The following is a 20,942-nucleotide window of genomic DNA, read 5'->3' on the forward strand; positions in this document are numbered from 1 at the left end:
AGTGCTCAAATGAATAAGCTAATTTTAGCGATGGTACTGGAGTAAGAAAAATGTTAAGGAGAATAGGGCCAAGTTGTTGCTATCAAGTTTAAGACTGAACTCTGGCAAAATGCTCTTGCTTGCGAAGCCAAAGTCAAGAGCCAACGTGGTAACAAGTGGTTAACTGACAGGAGTTGATCTTATGACTCATACCACAGTATTTAAGGCTCAAAACTGAAAGGAAGCTGGTGGGTCTTTATCATTTAGCAGATTAAAGGCTTGTTTAGTGACTGTCAACAGTCTTCTTTAAAATGTAAATGTTAGGTAGGAAGTTAGACAGGAACAACAAGGGGAGGCCTGGCTGAAAGGGATGCAAGCTGATCTCTGAACATCCCTGACACACTCATGAGAGCTCACAGATGTTACAAAATAACCAGAGACTTTTCAACTACTGCACATGGGCCCTGGGCACACAGTGGATAGAAAACAACCAGGGGGGCTTCTCCAAGTAACCTTAGGCAGTTAGGAGGCCATTAAGGGCTCATGAATATTCTACATCTAATTATAAGATGGACTTAGGGGAAGACATATGGTAAGGCATAACAACACAGCCTGCTGTTACATAACCTGAAATTGTCAAATGGCCTTGAGTGTATGACCATTTGCATTCCTCTCGTTGATTTGTGGTGGGTACAAGCCCTACTCTGCACCAGGCGTAACCAAGAGGAGGAGACTGGACATATAATAAAAGGGGAGCCAAGAGGGATCAACTGGAAAGATGGGGAGGGCTCCTTCGGGAGTATCTCACTAAGAAAAGATCTGTCTGCTTGAGCTGAACTCAGCTGCAACTTGTCTGATGTTCCACACCTTTTGGTCCATTGCTCCACATTTTTATTGCGATGAGACAAGAACCAAGGAAGATAAATAAACTGACCTGACATAAATTTCATGTCTTCTTAGTCCTCTAGCTAACTCAGGATCATCTAGAAGAACATGGCACATGTATCAGGCATTTAAATACTTGTTAAAAAGTATTAATGGCTAATGTGACAATAACTATTTGAGTGTATCAGATATAGAGTACTAAGCAGTTGTTTTAAAATATCTAATTTCATCCTCACAACATATTTTAACTGGAAAACTGAGGTTCAAAAAGGTCATGGAGCTTCCCTGGCAGTACAGTGGTTAAGAATCCTCCTGCCAATGCAGGGACACGGGTTTGACCCCTGGTCCTGGAAGATCCCACGTGCCCAGAGGTAACTAAGCCCACGCGTCACAATTACTGAAGCCTGTGCTCCCTACAGCCCGAGTGCAGAACAAGCCCCCATTCTCTGCAACCAGAGAAAGCACCTGTGCAGCAAGGAATACCCAACACGGTCAAAAATAAAAGTAAATTAAGAAAAAAAAAAGGGTATGGATCTGGGCTTCAGTTCTGGCTTGACTATTTTCTAACACTTACCTCACTTAAACTTACTGTATCTATAGGTAAGACAGAGAACAAGAAAAAAAGATACAGAGATAGTTTCTATGACTTAAGGGATGTCTGGAAAGAAAGAGTAGAAAAACAGAGGGGGTAAAATCATCAAAGAAATAACAGAATTTTCAAAAGTTGAAGAAAATAAATCCTAGACCTATTCAAACTATCAAGTACGAGAGCAAAATACAGATTTTGTCACATAAACAAGGGCTAAATTTACCTTCAAACAATGGTGAGAACCAGGAGGACACAAGATATTGAGAACTACACACACACACACACACACACACACACACTCTTTGTGAATAAAATCAGGCCTTTGTCACATAAAGCAAAGTAAGTTCCTAGGAAAACTGGCACGCTCATATGCCTCTTAACAGCTCAAAGAGGACAAAGTGGTGGAAGAATGTATACTCCAGTTAGCTTCTGATTTTTCAGGACAGTGTTTCCTAGACTCTCAGAAACAGTCCTGGTTCAATATATGAAACAGAGATTCATTTAAACTCAAGAGATTAAAGAAAGCTTAACACTATTTCTGGCCCATGATTATTGTTATTTTTAGAGATGGTCACATCTAAAACCAGAGAGAAAGCAGTAAAAGGTCTTTTGCCTCTCAATGAGATATGCTGGGTATTTTCCATATGTTAATATCCATTGTTCATAACTCCACAAGGTAGAACCATATTCCTATTTTACAGAAGGAAATGACACAAAAATTTAAAGACTTGACCAAGGTCCCAGAGAATTTATACATTTGTACATTTATGCAAATTAAGATTTATGAATTTGAGTATTTCTTGAAAGTCCAATAGAACTTTTAGGAATATAAATATAATATGGTATCAATCATGCATAAAGGAATTTATAATCTTACAGGAGGTACAAAAATACTTGACAAAGTTTTTGGTAACTATATATTCTGATACTTGTGAGATGATTTTAAGTTCAAGAAGAAAAGAATTAACATACTAGCTCTTAGAAACAAGAATTGATTCTGTATCAAGCAACATTTTTTTAAGAAACCAAAACTGATAAATTGTTTCACTTGTTTAATAATGGAAACCAGTCAGCTTATACTGAATCTGGTAGCTATTTAATTCATTTGAAAAGATAACGGAAAAGTCAATCAAAACTCAGTTACATATTTTAGCCACTGTGATTATGTGTACTATTTGTACATTATTCAATGTACAGAGCATTTGAGCATTAGAATCCCAAGAAACTGCCTCCTTCACATTTTTAGATGTAAGATAAGGACAATCAGTAATACACTGCTTTGAGACAATAAATGGAAAATGCTCTCTAGTGCTGCTTGTGATCACCCACCACACACGCTTCATAATTCCTGTTTTGTATTGTCACAAAATGACAAAATCTAGCAAAAATTGGAGTATAAAAGTTTACTACTTAATGAAGAAAAGTTACCTCTCTTTTTCAAGTTCTTCTAAATAACCGGTATTTTCTCTGCTTCCATTTACAAACCCTCTTCTTGGAAATGAACCCATAGGAACAGGACTGCACTCTCCTGAGCGACTAGATACAGATCCTTCTCGGCTTCCGTAAGAACGGAGGGACATTTTGGACCGTAGTTTCACTCCAGGGAAATTACTGCTATCTAAGTTAAGTTCTAAATAAAATACAGACAAGTTTTTATAAAACAACTGCTTTAAGTGATCTAAAATATTCCTAATGTAATTATATTACCTTTTAATAATGAAACCTTAGGTTCACATTTCAACCCTCAAATTTTAAACCACTTTATATATATATAAATACATTATATATATATCACATAAAGTATGCAGGAGTACTAAATTATGGCAGTTATTGAGCAGCAGATCTATAGAGGGACAGAGGGAATCCTTATCACAAATGCTGATGCTCAGAGAAATTCACCGACTACTGGTTCTATAAAAGAAATGTCCTGAAAAAAACCCAGGCCAAAGCACATATAAAAGGGTACACTTGTGGTGGTGACCTTTTGCAATATACACAAATACGTGTCATTAATAAAAAGAAGTGTTCACCTTTTGGTATAGAGACCTGCAACTTTAGATTTCTATCAGAGAAAGCCTCAAATGTATATGAGTGAATGAACAATTATTTAGGAACAGAACAGCTAAACTTTCCCTCCAAGATAGCTTGAATCAGTCCGGTGGAAAAAAAGTATGTTAAAGAAAAATTAGACAGAATGTCCTTTCTTAGATTCTTACTAGGTAATAATATACTTGGGGATCCAAAGGTAATTTCTCTGCCCACCTTCAATTACAATTAAACTTAGCTGATTTGATATTTGAATTTTTAAGTAATAAAACAAGAAAGACATTCTTTCAAAATTCTATTAAAAATGGCTTAAAATCAGTATGTGTGTGTGTGTGTGTGTGTGTGTGTATGCACACAGATAAAGCACTTCTATTCTGAATGGAACAAAGAAAGGCACTGACTCCTTCAAATGAAGCAATGGGTCCAGTCTATAGCATAAAGCTTAATAAAGGCCTACTTAATGACTGGCAGAAGAGCAATGCATTTTAGAAAGAGCTGAAAATTGTAAAGAAAGGTATCTAAAATAGTTTATTTAAAGGCAGTTAAATGTTTTAACTGAAAAAATGACAAGCAAATAGACTTTTTACATATTTGTACTTAAAAAATTACATCCTAATGCATTAGGCTAAGAAAATCCAACACCAACATTCTAATCAAGAGAAGCATTATTTGGATATATACACCTAAAGATGACAACTGGAGCTTAAAAAATTACTTTAAAACATTTTTTAAAAATTTACCTTTAAGACGCTCTAATAAATCAATCTGTCCAGAAGAAGCCATAGCTTCATCTTCAATACTTCCTTGTAGTTGTTTAAGTACTTCCTGTAAAAAAGAACATAGTATCTCAGTATGACAAAATTCTAAATAACTTTTTGAAGATATGATTTTAAGTTTCTTGGCATTTAGGTCTGCTGGGGGAAAAAAGTTATTTCAGATCTATCTGAAAACATATAAAATGCAAAGTACTTTACAGATACTATCTATTACTAATTATAAATAATAAATTACAGCCCAATGACAACACTGATACTTTGTGACAATGGTGATACAAGTAGTCTCCACACAGTATACACAGGATAGTTAAGATATGTTATTTGTAACTTCTGAAAGAACAAAACACGGTGGATTACTCTCATTTTTCAGATAGACCAACTGAGACTCAAAGATTTGCTGAAGACACAAAAACTAAACTTGTACCAACATGGCCATGGAAGACAGCAAATTAACACATTATGCTGTTTTATTTAACACCCCAATTGATACCAAGCATTTATGTACTCAACTTATATACATTCTACTAGTACACTGCTTTATAGTCAGCAGATAGTTAAATGACTGTACGCTGTCTCCCAACTTTTGATCCATTACGTCCTTTCCCATCTAAAGCCTTCTCATAACAAATTTTTGTCAGAGAACGTTAAAAACTTTCACTTCCTACTAGTTTTTCTGTATGTTCCTTAACAATAATTTATATGTATTTTTACATTTACATATTCTGAGGCATCCCATTCTAGTTCATAACAAAATCTCTGCTGGCCAAGTAGGATTCCAAATGCAAAACAATGTATTTGAACAGTTACAATCCTACAGCTATGGGCAGTGTTCCTCTATGTGAAAAAGGATCCGTAAATAGATTGAAAAGGAAACCTGTCAAGAAGAGTAAATATAGTAAAGACTATGTCAGTGGTTTCAGAGAAGGCAATGGCACCCCACTCCAGTACTCTTTCCTGGAAAATCCCATGGACGGAGGAGCCTGGTAGGCTGCAGTCCATGGGGTCGCCAAGAGTTGGACATGACTGAGCGACTTCACTTTCACTTTTCACTTTCAGGCATTGGAGAAGGACATGGCAACCCACTCCAGTGTTCTTGCCTGGAGAATCCCAGGGATGGGGGAGCCTGGTGGGCTGCTGTCTATGGGGTCGCACAGAGTTGGACACGACTGAAGCGACTTAGCATGTCAGTGGTTTACCTTGACAGTCACATTAGAAGCATTAAGAAAAGAATTCCTATGTTAACAATAAGAAATAGCCTGTGACCTTAATGATCTGCCCTTCATATAAAGACCATGTTGGAAGTTAAAAGGCTTAGATAAGCAGATGTGGGAATATGGAGGTGATTGTTATTTACAGTCAGAAATTATGTCAGTGTATCACAACCGCAAGATAGGAAATAAATTTGCACAGGGATGTCTTTCTTGAATGAATATAGATTGCTACAAACATCAGGACACAATTCTCTTCCATAAAGTTTGAGAATTACCATTGGAGGCTACCTGCAGTTTTCAGGATCCTGAGTCTCCTTCCATCCACTGCTGCTTGCAATTCAATGATCTTTTAATCTTATTTCTTATAATCCCTTGGAGAAGGAAACGGCAACCCACTCTAGCATTCTGGAGAATCCCATGGACGGAGGAGCCTGGTAGGCTACAGTCCACGGAGTCGCAAAGAGTCGGACACGACTGAGCGACTTCACTTTCACATAATCCCTAGTTTCACAATTCAACACTTACCTTTCTCAAGGAACTATCAATGATATGTCTCTAATCCTAACCTCACAACTTCAGACTCATTTTCCCAGTATGACTGATAGATGCTTAACATTCAGTGTGTCTGGATGATATGCACTGTATATGTAAACGTCCAAGCTATCACCCTGTGCCGTTAAATCCTGTTCCTTGCCTTATATCTGTTCAGTTAAATAGCAGTAGCCTTCTTTTCCCTTTCGGCTCAAATCTTCAGCCTCGTGTCTTTCATCTCCCTGATCAGTTATCAATTCTGTATTCTAGGCTTAATATCTCTTATTAGCCATCTCTTTTCTATTCTTATGTCATTATCCTGGCTGTTGACCCCACCAAAACTACTAAAATAATCTCCTAAATGGTCCTACCTTGCACAGGACTAACAGATTAATAAAACTTTTAAAGCACAGCTCTAATCAGGTCTTTCTTTATACATGATCCTTCTCTAGAGCCTATCATCAGGTGTTAACAGTGAGTATTCTATAGAAGTTGGGATTACAAGCAATTTTTGTTTTTGGTTTCCTCATTTTAAAACAACAGATATTATCAAAACAAATATTGTTTTCAGAAAAAGTACAAGCATTTAAGAATTGAAAAGCAACAATTAAAAGAAATCCCTGGCATGTCATAGGACACACACTTAATTTTTGAAAATTAACGGCATATTACTGGTTTTTAAAAAACATATTAAAAATAATAAGGAAAAATTAAAATAACACCAACAGAAATGAAAAGGCCATGTAAATCTGCATGCTCAACAATAAAGGATTAAATAAATTTATGGCATTAGCCAAACAACAGAATATTATACAACTACAAAAATACTAAGTAATACTTAATGACATGAAAAGATGGCTCTATTAAATTAAAAAGCATGCTGCAAAATATGATCCCATTGAATGCATGTCTGCATAAAATGCACAGAGAGAAAAATGACTCTTTGCGACCCCATGAATCGCAGCACGCCAGGCCTCCCTGTCCATCACCTACCAACATTAAAAATTTTTTTTTTAATGGGTGAGTTTGATCTCTCTTTGTCTGTATTTCCTAAATTTAAAAAATAGTGAATATACATAACTTGTAAGTTTTAAGTTTCTGTGCATATGGCTAGAAGTCTATTGGTAAAAGCAATAACCATAAAGTAAATAAAATTATTGAAATCTAAAGTTAAAAAAATTAAAATTTCAAAACAGCTATCTTGAAAAGCTACTTATTCCAATGTGTTCTCTTAAATTATTCTTGTAAATTCTGAGTTATGAATCTCAAAAAAATGCAGTCAATTTATAGATCCAGTTACTCTGTCTCAAGATGACACCACCCAGCGTGACTACATTCCTACTTTCTTGTGAACAGGTTGTGTCTATTCCATAATAAAAATTAAGCTCATTTCTTTTCTGTTTTACTGAGATAGAATATACATATGAAAAGCACACCAATCTTAAATTTCTTATATAATCCAAGTATCCATGTAATTGCCACCCAGGGAAGACACAGAACATTTCCAGTATCTCAGAAGGTTCCCTTTTGTCCCTTACCAATCAATATTCATTCTCCAGAAGTAACTAGTACTCTGATTTTTGTTACCAGTTAGCATGCTTGTGAATTGCATATAAATGAAATCACATAGTACACTATCTTTTGTGTCTTGTGTTTTTTGCTCACCAAAGTCTCTATGACACTCATCCCATGCTACTGTATGTATCAGTTATTTAATACTGTGCAGTTGTCCACTGTATGACTAGATCTCCACTGATACATCCCTTATCCTTTTGATGGACATTTGGGTTGCTGCCAGGTTGGAAGCTATTATGAAGAATGCTACTACGTACATTCCTGCACTTATCTCCAGGTGGACACACGTACTCACTTCTCTTGAATATGTATCTGGAGGTTTAAATGCTTAGTCACAGTGATTAACTTTAAAAGAAACTGCTGAATGGTTTTTCAAAGTGTTTGTGCTATTTTATACTCCTACCAGCAAGGTTTAAGTTTGATTCTTCCTAATTATAGATTCCAATTCTCTGTTGAGATTTTCTGACTCTTTATCCATTTAATCCATCATTTTTCCCAAATCATTTAAAATAATTATGTTAAAATCCTTGACTCTTACTTACAATATGTAGATCATCTTGGGATTTGTTTCTATTACCTATTTGCTCTGTTGGTTATCAGTCATTTTCCTATTTCTTTGTACTTCTTGTAACTTTTAACTGTATGCCAGTCATATGTATACAAGAACAAGAAAGACTTGAGATTAGAGTTTCCCTTACAGAGTTTGCCCTTTCTACCACTGGGGTCTGATTTCCTTCAACCAATAACTGAAAATGGGTTGCAGATGCAGTTTAAGTGAAATTCATATGGGATTTCCTAATAGCTCAGTTGGTAAAGAATTCGCCTGCAATGCGGGAGACCTGGGTTCGATCCCTGGGTTTGGAAGATCCTCTGGAGAAGGGAAAGGCTACCCACTCCAATATTGTGGCCTGGAGAATTCCATGGAATGTATAGTCCATGGGGTTGCAAAGGGTTGGACATGACTGAGTGACTTTCCCTTTCGCATCTGATTTGGTTTGCTGAGTTCTTTCAATGTATCTCTTCTCTTAAATTTAGACTAAGGAGACCTGCTATGTGAAAGTATTCCTTTAGCAGGATGTTCCTCCTAACATTCTGCTTCCTAGTCCACCCCAGCATCTTTCCCCTCAACAAGACTCAGCTAACATCCCATGTTTTTGGAGAAAATGTGAGAAACCAGTCATACACTTGGAGCTCCTCTAAACGTCAATACTTCACATATGCCTGTGTGTCTGTCAACAGTGGAGTCTTCATGCCTGTGCCAATGATTAGCAGTCTATCCCCACAATCAGCAAACACCCCTGGGAATAAAATTACTGGTGATCTCAGCTCATCTAGAAAGGGCTCTTTCCTCTTAGGAATTTTAGTTAACATAGTCCTTGATGATTTTACAGTTCTCCAATGTCTTTAAAAGAATGGTTTTTGTTTTTATCCAGTGTTTTCTAGTTGCTGCGGTAGGGCTGATTAATTGCTTGGAGCTGCATACTGAATACAGCCTAAAAAGAAGTCCTTAATTTCAAAGAGGTTTTTAAAAGAAAATGCTACACAACTACAAAGCAATTCCAAACAAAATATTTCACAAGAATGTTTTGAGAAATGATGGTTTTTTAAATTAATATGTAATTTTAAAGGAGAGAATACTCATTTGTATTTATAAATTCTGGAAGTTTGGTTTTACAAAATCGTATGCTGCTGCTGCTGCTGCTAAGTTACTTCAGTTGTGTCCGACTCTGTGCAACCCTTTAGATGGCAGCTCACCAGGCTCCCCTGTCCCTGGGATTCTCCAGGCAAGAACACTGGAGTGGGTTGCCATTTCCTTCTCCAATGCATGAAAGTGAAAAGTGAAAGTGAAGTCGCTCAGCCGTGTCCGACTCTTAGCGACCCCATGGACTGCAGCCCACCAGGCTCCTCCGTCCATGGGATTTTCCAGGCAAGAGTACTGGAGTGGGGAGCCATAATCAAACATTATTTTAAAAACATGTTAAGATTTTAAAACCATGAGAGAATTAATTATTACAGACAAATTACTGTGGTCATATAGGTGAACAGAAAATATCAATGAGTAACTGTGTCATTTCAAGGGAGTTTTAACTTGACCCACTTCTGTTTTTCTCGCTATGTCATAGTTACTGATATCTTTCATTACGATAAAGGTATACTTGGTAATTAAATCTTCAAAATAAATTATGAACTATGCCAATTTGAATTTTTACTTCTCATTTTTTTCTTACACTCTGAAAATAAAAGATACTCTCCATGTAGATGGTTTAATAGTTAAAAAAAAATTTATAAATACTTCATTTTACTAAAATGCAAGCGATATAAACAGTTGGTTAAAATTTTACCTAGATATATTTTTCTACACCATGCCATCTTTCAATTTAAATGCTTCATACTTCACCATATTTTGGAGAAGGAAATGGCAACCAATCCAGTACTCCTGCCTGGAGAATTCCATGGACAGAGGAGAGGGACAGGCTGCAGTCCAAGGAATCGCAGAGTTGGACATGACTGTGCAACTAACTTAACTTTTCACCATATTTATCATGCTGTGATACTCAGTATTTTAAAGTAAATCACACTGATTTCCTGCCCTGGAGTAAAAAGTATAGTATATTATTTCCCTTAAGTTTAGCTATAATTGCTGCATTCTTGTTCTAAATCCCACAAAATCTGTAGTTTATTTTAATTACAGAAGCATCAAGTATATACATAACAATATATGTATGAGAATAATGTAACGAACTCCCATGTATCCTCACGTTAGTTCAATAATTATCAACTCACGGGCTTCTTTCATTTATACTTATAACCACGTCCTCCATTTCCCCCTCAACCCAAATTTATTTGAAAAACCAATCTCAGTCATCATACTGCTTTTTCTCTAAAAAAATTCTACATATATATTTAAAAAGGGATTCTTTCTAAACACAACCACAATGCCATCATTAGACCTAAAAAATAAACATTTTCTTAATATTCTCAAATACAGTCAATGCTCACATTTCCTTAACTGCTGTACACATATTTCCCTGACTGTCACATACACAGAGAATATTTTTATACTATCAATGACATGTAATCAATAGCAAAGCAGTATTCTCTTTTGCCACTAGATGGTACTACTGTATAAATTTCAGAAATCCTGGAATTATCTAGTTGGAAGAGACACACCTTGCCGTCCCACATTACATATGAATGATCAGTAAACTTAATACAAGATCATATGATATATTACAAAGTCTAAAAAGTGATTTTTTTTTTGAGAAATAACCATTGTTTCGGATTAACTTTAATCCAATGTAGTAAGTTCCAATGTTTCCAAATGTCTTTTCACACATCAATATTTTAAGACAAAACAAACAGAGCATGGTTTCCTGTTAATACCATAAAGCTGCTGCTTCTTTTTTTTTTTTTTTTCAAAAAGCTTCTTGAAAGGAGAGATACATAAATAATTTCAGTAAAAGGGCATAACTGCTATGATACCATACTCTAAATCCTGAAGAAATATGTGGATGGCTTTGCAAGGATGTCTGTAAAAAGACTCACTGAGCAGTAATCAATTCATGGTTGAATTCAGACATATCTTAAATACTAATATTCATGATATATATTATACCCCATTGCTAAGAGGTCAACCTGGTATTCCATTGCAGAAATTTAAGGACCTGACATATTGTTACTCTGAGAGCCATTCCACACTTCAGCATTCCCATCCATGGAGATGGATCTAAAGGTATGTTAAAATGTTTCACCAAAATGAAGTTTCAATTTGCTCTAGTTAAAAAAAAAGATAAAATTTTAAAAGAGGACTCAGAATTCTGCACAAGAGACATTCAGACAGGTGTGCTAGGAAGAATTCTCTACAAAATATACTTCTGAAGCAGATAAATGATTAGTCCTGCTGGGGAGTTTAAATTTTGTATCTTTAAACTTTTAAAACCACATGTCATGTACAATAATTTTAGATACATTATGTTGATCAGTGTTAAAATACCAAACTACTCTTTTTTAACCTAGTAAGTAATTGATTCAGCTGTTTTCATGGTTTGTGGTGAGAAAAAAAATGTTTCTTTATAGTCTATAGAAAAAAATATTTCTTTATGAAGGACTTGAGATAGGTATCTTGGAGATCTGTCATTGCTACTGCCACAGAAATAGGCAACAGAGTAGAAAATATTTATGGATAGAAGAGAAAGAAAGGGAGAAAGAGAAAAAGAAAGAAAGGTTCATATGAGTAAAAGGCTAAACTGCTATGATATTTAATAAAAAGTTAAAAGAGGAGCAGCTCAATAGTTCAGTTAATACACAGAAGCTTGAAGAATAAGAGAGACCTCAAAATGCATGGAAAAAGAAATAGAAGAGAATAATAAATGAATAAGGAATAAGAGTAGTGAGCAGACAGGAAGAAGAGGGTCAGAAACCCAGATGGTAAAATAGCCAAGGCGCAGAAAAAACATGTAGCAAGAAGGATTTTTTTTTTTTTTTTAAAGAGAAGGAGGTAACAGCTTTGTTGATGACCTCCAGTTCTAGTAAATTCAGTGAGAGGACAATCTGCCTAACTGGAAATTCAAACAGTTAAAGTTTTAACTGCACTTATTTTGAAATAAGAACATATTTTCCCAGTGCACACTGAATATTTTATAACTTTTCATGGAGGTTATCACAGCTTTTCAATGCTATATAGAAAACCAATTTCAGGGCTTGAAGGTGTCATGGACATCATCTGTTAGTGCAATGACTACTTTTCAAATAAAGCAATTTAATTCTAGAAGGGCACCCTACAGTCTGTAGCTCAGCTTATGGCAAAACCAGAAATAGAATCAGGTACTAATCTTCACTTCAGGACTCTTCTCATTAGGTCACCCCAAATTTCTTGATGATCTGTCACTGTAGCACGTAAGTGACGACAGGATCTGAGGGGGTTGGGGATGTGACTGTGATCTCTTTTAATCCTTATGATAAATCCTACAGCTGCGAGGCTAGCTTCTAAGAATCACACAGGACCCCCAGCCTCACTATAGCGATGGTGAAGTTGGTCTCTCATCTTTAAGCTTAAAAATAACTAAGGACTAACTACTTAGTCACTGTGGTTTTATAATCATTTTCTTTATATGATTTGCTGGATGAATTAAAAACATTTGGACTGAAAATATCAATGTTAACTTTTGCAAGAAAGAGTTTACAAATTATTGCTTAACTTAAAAAATACACTTCTAAGTAAGTGAAGTGTCTAACCCCAAGTTTACAGGAAGAAACATGGAATAAAAACGGATAAACTACAATTTAAAGTCACAGTCTTGATACCTTCATATTAGATGCCTCAGTTTCCAGTTTTGTAAGATGATTGGAATTATCTTCTAGCTCTTGTCGAAGATTTGAGTTCTCCATCTTCAGGGCCTCAACTTGCTTTAACAACTGATCATATGAAGCTGCAGCCATCCTTGGCTACCCCTGGACCTATAAGGTTAAAAAGGATTTTGAAATTCACTACTGAAAAATAGAGTGGCTGCTTGTTACAAAGAAAGGGATAAAGAAACAAAACCTCCAGACATTTAATAAGAGCTGTGTTAATGTAGCGGTTTCAGTCTCAAAACAACAATGTGCAAGCGGCAGCATCTGAGAAGATGAACACCGAGGCTTTAAAGACAAATAAGATTTAAAACAGAAGAGAGCTTCAGTAGTGTTTGAAAAACACCTGCCTTTTCACAGGTGGGTAAGATTTCTATCAGGTTAGAATTTTTTCGAGGTTTCAGAGATACTTTAAATGGTCTTACAAACAAGATTTAGGAAATGCAGTTATTGATAAGAAATATATTTATATTGGTCATATTAATTTACTTCTGGATTTTGTCCAATAATCACACAATTTTATAGCCCAAATGGATTAATGAGATTAGATATATGCAGTCTACCACTTTTCATTTGATAAAAAGCTAGTCTTAAAACATTATCCATGGGGAAATACGAAGTTCCAAGAAGGCCTCACTAAAAAGGCGGTCATTTAACAAAATAGACACAAGGGAGAAGATTGGATTGAGACTTCAAATCTTTTGGAAAGAAAGATGATAATAATTGCTAATATAAAATTCTATTACATTTATCCAAAAGGATGAATATAATAGGCCATGCTATGGCATACGTATCACGGGACCCACTGTGCTCACATTGAGGCTGAAAGACACTTGAAAACGGATGATTTTAGGAGACTGTCAAAGAGAAGTGAAGCAGAGGCTGGCTATTAATTACATTACCATGAAAGAAGAGGGGAGAAAAGAAAGATATAGAGGACAGTCAGGTAATAAGAGGTCCTTGGCCTAAAGAATTAGAGAATGCTAGAAGTTATGTTCAGACTAACGAAGTTCCAAAGACCCAGATCCTCTTTGTAGTTTAATTTCTAAGGAATAAATTTCTACCTATCTCTAAGAGTTAAAAAGTATAACAGAGTTTGTACTCAAACAATACTTAATAGATCTGGACATTAAAAAAATGTTTCTGCAGTAAAAATCCACGATACGAAATAAGGCACACAAATTACAACACTCGCTAGTCATGACAGTATTGTAGTTCAGCAACTGGAAGGGATTCCCTAACAAGGGAAATCAAGTGACACAGGTCCCGTCTGTTCTGCAACAGCTAGGGATGACAAATCTGGTGCAACCCACTGTCAACTGAGGAGGAAACAGAGTCCTGGATGGTGGAGATCACCCTCAAAAATCTTCATGCCTGAAAAGAAAGAGCACTAGACTTGTATTTGGAGACACTGGTCTTAATTTCAGTCTTGGTCACGCCTTTACCTTTGCCCCTGAATTTTAATTCACTTCACCATTTGTAAAATGGACATTTACTACCTTTTCTAATATAATTTACAGGGATATTGTTAGAATTGAGAAACAAAATGATGGTCTAAAAATAAAAGTCCTGTGTAAGTTATATGATGAAAATACACTTGAAACGTAACTTCCTTAGTAAGACCTAATGTTAATCTACTGTTATAAGCCTCAGTCCTCTGACCAACGGACAAGAGGTGAACTCTTTTGAAAAAGGACTGAGAAGGTATATCAGAAACAAAGGAGAAGTTCACAGGTGGGATCACTTATCTGTTTTGTGTGCATGCATGCTCAGCTGTGCCTGACTCTTTGCAACTCCACGGACAGCAGCCCACCAGGCTCCTCTGTCCATGGGATGATCCAGGCAAAAATACTGGGGTGGGTTGTCATTTCTCCTCCAGGGTATCTTCCTGACCCAGGGATTGAACCCCATTCTCCTGCGTCTCCTGCGTTGGCAAGCGGCTTTTCTACTACTGAGCCACCTGGGAAGCCCTATCTACTTTATACCGTACCACTAATAAGCATCTCTACAAAGACGCAGCACATTAAAAATCACATGACAAAGGTGGGAAGCTGACAGCATTTAGTAACATAAGCCCTAAAATTCCTCATTCCAAATAAAATCCTAACAGGCAACTTCCCACTAAAATAGTATGAATAAGAGAAAAAGTAATAATACAGGGAAAGAGAAAATTACCGGAATTATGTTAAGACACAGAGGTTATAACCTACACAATCACAAAAAAAGCCGGGTGGGCAAAATGAGCAAGGGACTACTACAGTGCTCTTTATTGGAACAAAAAAGAATTCAGCCCTTTAGGTGGACAATTAAAACATTCCATCATTTTTTTTTCTCTCCCTCCAGAATCAAAACATTTAAGTCATTTCTGCTTTAGAAAGCAGGATGTTTTCATATAATTTTATGAGAAAAATAAGATGTTTCGAGGTAATAGTTTGCCTTATGTCCTTTTAATATGTTGCAGCCATACCTAAGTCAAAATTGCTTAATGCAAAATTTAAAAAAAATCATAAATTTGTTTTAGAAAGCCTTTTAAACAATCACAAGAATTTCATACAAAATATATCGTAAATGCAAACCACCCAGCATCATTTAAAAAAAAAAAAAAAACCTCAAAATTTATCTGATGAAATGGGTAAAATCTCTGACTCTTTCACATTACTGAGAATATACAGAAATCTAAATATGCTTTTCAGTAAGTGAAAGGGTTAGTTGCTCAGTCCTGTCCAACTCTTTGGGAGCCCATGGACTGTAGCACGCCAGGCTCCTGTCGATGGAATTCTCCAGGCAAGGATACTGGAGAAGGGAGTCATTCCCTTTTTCAGGAGATATTCCTGATCCAGGGATCAAACTCAGGTCTCCTGCATTGCAGGTGGATTCTTTCTGAGTCACCGGGAGTGAGGGTATGCACTAAAGAGATTCTCATCCCTTAAGAGTAGGGTAGGGGAGAAGAAAGTAAAAGGACTGTTATTTAGACTTGTATCCTCATGTTCACTGGAAACAAATTCACAAGGATCCTAAGAAATTAATGCAAGGAGGCAGAAAAGTTTAGGTAGGTAAGGGATACTCAGAACTAAATCTGAAAGATTCTTTATTATAAATTAAGAAGTTTGGGATTTAAAAAAAACATTAAACTGCATTTATTCTTTTGGTTTAATGAATTTTAAAAAAAGATGTATCTGTCAGTACTGTTAGATGGTAATGAAAAAAGAAGAAAACATCAATACAAAAATAAACCAAAAGAATCATAAAAGACTACTTTGCTCAAGTCTATGTAAACAAACTTGAAAACGAAATAGAGAATTTACTAGAAAGTGTATTTTATCAAAACTAACCACAAGAGAAGGAAAATCTAAAATTTACAACAAAAATCATTGTTGTAAAATTGATATCATTCAGCCCATTAATAGAGCTACACAGAAGAAAAATATTATCATGCTAAAGGTGATGAAAAGACGCTTTAAAAATTCAATGCCCATTCTTGTTGAAAATACTGGATATAAAAGCACACTTTTTTAACACAATGTATTTCAGCCCCACAATAAGCCAGCACCACCCAATGAGGAAATACTAGATACACTATATTACTAAAGTCAGGGAAAGCCCCATTTTTACCACTCTTACTCGTTTTATCAGTCAACACAGAATGAAATTAGAAAGGAATACTACTGGCAGGGATACAATGAAATAACTAGAATATCCAAAAGAACCAACTAAATATTACTACAACAAGATAATCTAGTAATTTTGTGAAGTATAAAACATATAGAAATCTTTCCTTTACATGTACAAAGAGAAACTAGATAAAAGATAAAATGGAAGAAAAGACCTTATCTATAATTTAAAAAAACAGGCATAAACTGAATAAAGAGTTCAAAACATGTATGAGGAAAACTATGGAACACTTCTGAGAGACACAAAGGTAGATTTCAACAAATGGAAAGACATATCTTGTTTGCATACTAAAGATTCAGTATCATAATGATGTCCTTTCTCCCTGAGTTAATTTTACATGGTCCCAATATAAATACTATATAAAATATTTTTTATTTTGTTTTCTACAGGTAGACAACTGAAAAAAACAAAAAAAGGGAAAATATGAAGGGAAGATCAAGATCATATTAAATTAGTGCTACAAAGCCATTGTAAGCAAAACAGTATGAAGTTAACTGTACTGTATCAGCAAGCTAATTTCTTAGTTCTTGTCATTATACTATGGATATATAAGATGTTAACATTAGGAAAAATTGAAGGGTACATAGGAACTCTCTTATTTTTCTAACTTTTATAAGTACAAAGTTATTTAAAAATAAAAAGGCTTTAAAAAGCTATGAAACTGGCAGATGAAGAGATCAACCAAGGAACACATTTTTTTAAATTCCAGAAGTATATGTGAAGTTAGTCATAATAAAGGCAGCATCTCAAAGACAGGTCAGAAGATGGACTTTACACAAGCGGCCAGGGCAGCAGGACAGCCACGAGGACACATGCAGCGGCATCCACTCCTCCCCTACACTTCAGGGGGGACTACAGGAGGACAGGGGTGCAAATGCTGAAGGACATCATACAGCATTTAAATTAGAGAAAAGAGCTGTGCTTTCAATTAAAAATGCTGAAATGGAATACACCCTCTTCCAAGGAGGCTATTATAGAGCAATGGACATTTTAATTTTAACTTATTTGTGAAAGGGTAAGGCACACGGAAGGCCTGCTGGACCTCTGAAATGATTGTCTATTACTAGAATAGGGGTAATCAATCAAGTTCTTAGGTTACGTCAAACAAATGGGAAAGGTATAAAAGCATAACTACTTTTAATTAAACAGGATACATCCATGCAGTGGAATATTACACTGGAATTTAAAAAATGAGGTTGATGTAAAAACAAACAAAAAGAAGAGAGAAAACAACACAGTATAGATCACTATGTCTCATACTGGTCATCCTGTTCTAGTAAAAAATAAAAGGGTTGTAAAAAGATAAAGGCAGAGGAAGCAGAGATCAAATTGCCAACATCCGCTGGATTGTCGAAAAAGCAAGAGAGTTCCAGGAAAACATCTCTTTCTGCTTTATTGACTATGACAAACCCTCTGACTGTGTGGATCACAATAAACTGTGAAAATTCTGAAAGAGATGGGAATACCAGACCACCTGACCTGCCTCTTGAGAAACCTATTTGCAGGTCAGGAAGCAACAGTTAGAACTGGACATGGACAACAGACTGGTTCTAAATAGGGAAAGGAGTATGTCAAGGCTGTATATTGTCACCCTGCTTATTTAACTTATATGCAGAGTACATCATGCCAAACGCTGGGCTGGAGAAGCACAAGCTGGAATCAGGGTTGCCGGGAGAAATATCAGTAACTTCAGATATGCAGATGACACCACCCTTATGGCAGAAAGTGAAGAGGAACTCAAAAGCCTCTTGATGCAAGTGAAAGAGAGTGAAAAAGTGGGCTTAAAGCTCAACATTCAGAAAACTAAGATCATGGCATCTGGTCCCATCACTTCATGGGAAATAGATGGGGAAACAGTGCAAACAGTGTTCGACTTTAATTTTGGGGGCTCCAAAATCACTGCAGATGGTGACTGCAGCCATGAAATTAAAAGACTTTTACTCCTTGGAAGGAAAGTTATGACCAACCTAGATAGCATATTCAAAAGCAGAGACATTACTTTGCCAACAAAGGTCCGTCTAGTCAAGGCTATGGTTTTTCCAGTAGTCATGTATGGACATGAGAGTGGACTGTGAGGAAGGCTGAGTGCCAAAGAATTGATGGTTTTGAACTGTGGTGTTGGAGAAGACTCTTGAGAGTCCCTTGGACTGCAAGGACATCCAACCAGTCCATTCTGAAGGAGATCAGTCCTGGGTGTTCTTTGGAAGGACTGATGCTAAAGCTGGAACTCCAATACTTTGGCCACCTCATGCAAAGAGCTGACTCATTTGAAAAGACCCTGATGCTGGGAGGGATTGGGGGCAGGAGGAGAAGGGGACACAGAGGATAAGATGGCTGGATGGCATCACCGACTTGACGGACATGAATCTGAGTGAACTCTGGGAGTTGGCGATGGACAGGGTGGCCTGGTGTGCTGCGATTCATGGGGGTCGCAAAGAGCTGGACATGACTGAGCGACTGAACTGAAAAAGATAAAAATGTCATTGAAAGGATATACAAAAGTACACTGATGTCCTCTGGAAAAGTCTCAGCTCTGCTGAGAAGATGCCTTCCTTTTCATTGTATACCTTTTTGTAAAGTTTGAATATTAGAGCAAAAGGTTGGTTTTTTGAAAAGACTGAATGTTAGAGACAGACAAGATCTCAAACACATAAAGTGAACAACATTCAAAGGTGGGGGGAATTGACTCAACAAGAAATAGATAATCTTAATAGCTCTACAACTACTGAAAGCGGGAGGAGTTAAATGTTTCCCCTTTTCTCTGCCCAACACAAAAAATTACTGGATTCAAATGGTTTTATAAACACCTTCTACCAAACATTTGAGAAACGTATCATTCCAAACTTATGCAAACTTTTCCAAGAATAAAAATCAAGGAAATACTCCCCAACCCATTCTATGAGGCTAATATAGTCATGATATAAAAGTCAAAGGTATGGTGAAAAAGGTAATCATAGGCTAATATCACTTATGAATACTGACACAAATGCCCTAAACAAAGTGTCAGGAAATAAAACACAAAAGTATAAAGAAACTATAGCAGAATCAAGCTGAGTTTACTCTAAGAATTCAAAGATGGTTTAGCACTGGATGATTTATATGTGTCATTCACTTCATTAAAACATCAAAGAAGAAAAACCATACAATCATCTCAACAAAGAACAAACATTTGGAAAAAGTCATTATCTACTTAAAAACTCAATGAACTGGAAACAGAGAGAAGCCGTCAAAAACATTAAATGTCATTCTTAATATTGAAATACTAGAGGCATTATTTTTAAAATCAAAAGCATGCTAAGGATTCTCTACTGTTACATCATAATCCTGGAAGTTCTAATTAGGACAGGAAATTTTTTAAAAGGAAATAATACTTGAAAATGAAGAAATAAAACAAAAATCTCAAGAAATATGAAACTTTAACAAGTCAGATTAAAAAAAGTAATTTTGTACCTCACCTATTTTTAATTCTTTTCTCTTTATTTAACAACCAATAGAAGTATTTATTCTCCATTCTACTTCTCTTCCTCTTTTCTACTAAAGCCAGGTAGATAGCGATAATCAGTCTCCTATCTGCTCTATTCTTTCCCCATCCCTTCCTTTCCTTTACATTCTGTAAACTGCTACATTCATTGGCTGGACTCTGTTACTCTGTTCCAAGTGAGGGCAATTCCAAGATGGCCACCAAAATTACCTGGAACAGAGGTTGGATAATTTTCTGCAAGGGCTGGATAATAAGTCTTTGTAAACGATATGATTTCTGTCGCAACTACTTGACTTTGTTGCTGTAGCACAAAAGCAGCCACAGACAATACACAAATAAATGCACATGACTGTGTTCCAATAACACTGTTTTCAAAAACAGCAGCAATTTGCTAACTCCTGGCCCAAAGCATTAATTCACAATTCTGGTTTCCAAGCCCCTTAAGGTAGCCCACATAATTTCAAAGGCTACTGAGAAATTTCAAAATTAGTATTTTACTATTTATTTATTGGCTGCACCATGAAGTCTGCAGAATCTTAATTCTCAAACCAGGGATTGAACACGGGCCCATGGCAGTGAAAGCACCAAGTGCTAATCACTGGACTAGTAGAGAATTGCCTAGTATTTTTTTCTTAAAGAAGAAGTAACCTGAAAAGAGACCTAGGAAGTCTTAAGGACTTTATGTTTCAGTAATCATTTTTAATTTCCATGATTTCTTCCTCTTCCAGAACTTTGTTACAGTCTTGATCTGAATCCCTTTCATTCTGTGACACTGCCAGCATGTATTCTTTTAATTGTTTTTTACTATCACTTCACAATGAGGTCTTAAGAGAAAGAAGTGATAAACA

At 36.0% G+C, this 20,942-nt stretch overlaps 1 protein-coding gene across 11 annotated transcripts in view; it reads right to left on the reverse strand.

Moving 5' to 3' along the window:
* APC (APC regulator of WNT signaling pathway) overlaps positions 1–20,942 on the reverse strand; it is a 131,903-nt gene that overhangs the window by 61,856 nt on the left and 49,105 nt on the right. For 5 of the 11 annotated variants that reach the window (XM_019968012.2, XM_070796623.1, XM_019968009.2 and 2 more), the window contains exons 2-4: positions 12,897–13,049; positions 4,240–4,324; positions 2,882–3,083 (exon numbers count right to left, since the gene is read on the reverse strand). In XM_019968012.2, the coding sequence (XP_019823571.2) occupies positions 2,882–3,083; positions 4,240–4,324; positions 12,897–13,031 (422 nt within the window). In that variant the 5' untranslated portion in view covers positions 13,032–13,049. Of the gene's footprint in view, positions 1–2,881; positions 3,084–4,239; positions 4,325–12,896; positions 13,050–20,942 lie in introns of those variants that run through there. The other 6 variants (XM_070796617.1, XM_070796622.1, XM_019968011.2 and 3 more) reach the window with 2 other exon arrangements.

Source organism: Bos indicus, chromosome 10 (assembly GCF_029378745.1).
Source record: "Bos indicus isolate NIAB-ARS_2022 breed Sahiwal x Tharparkar chromosome 10, NIAB-ARS_B.indTharparkar_mat_pri_1.0, whole genome shotgun sequence".
Taxonomy (NCBI): Eukaryota; Metazoa; Chordata; class Mammalia; order Artiodactyla; family Bovidae; genus Bos; species Bos indicus.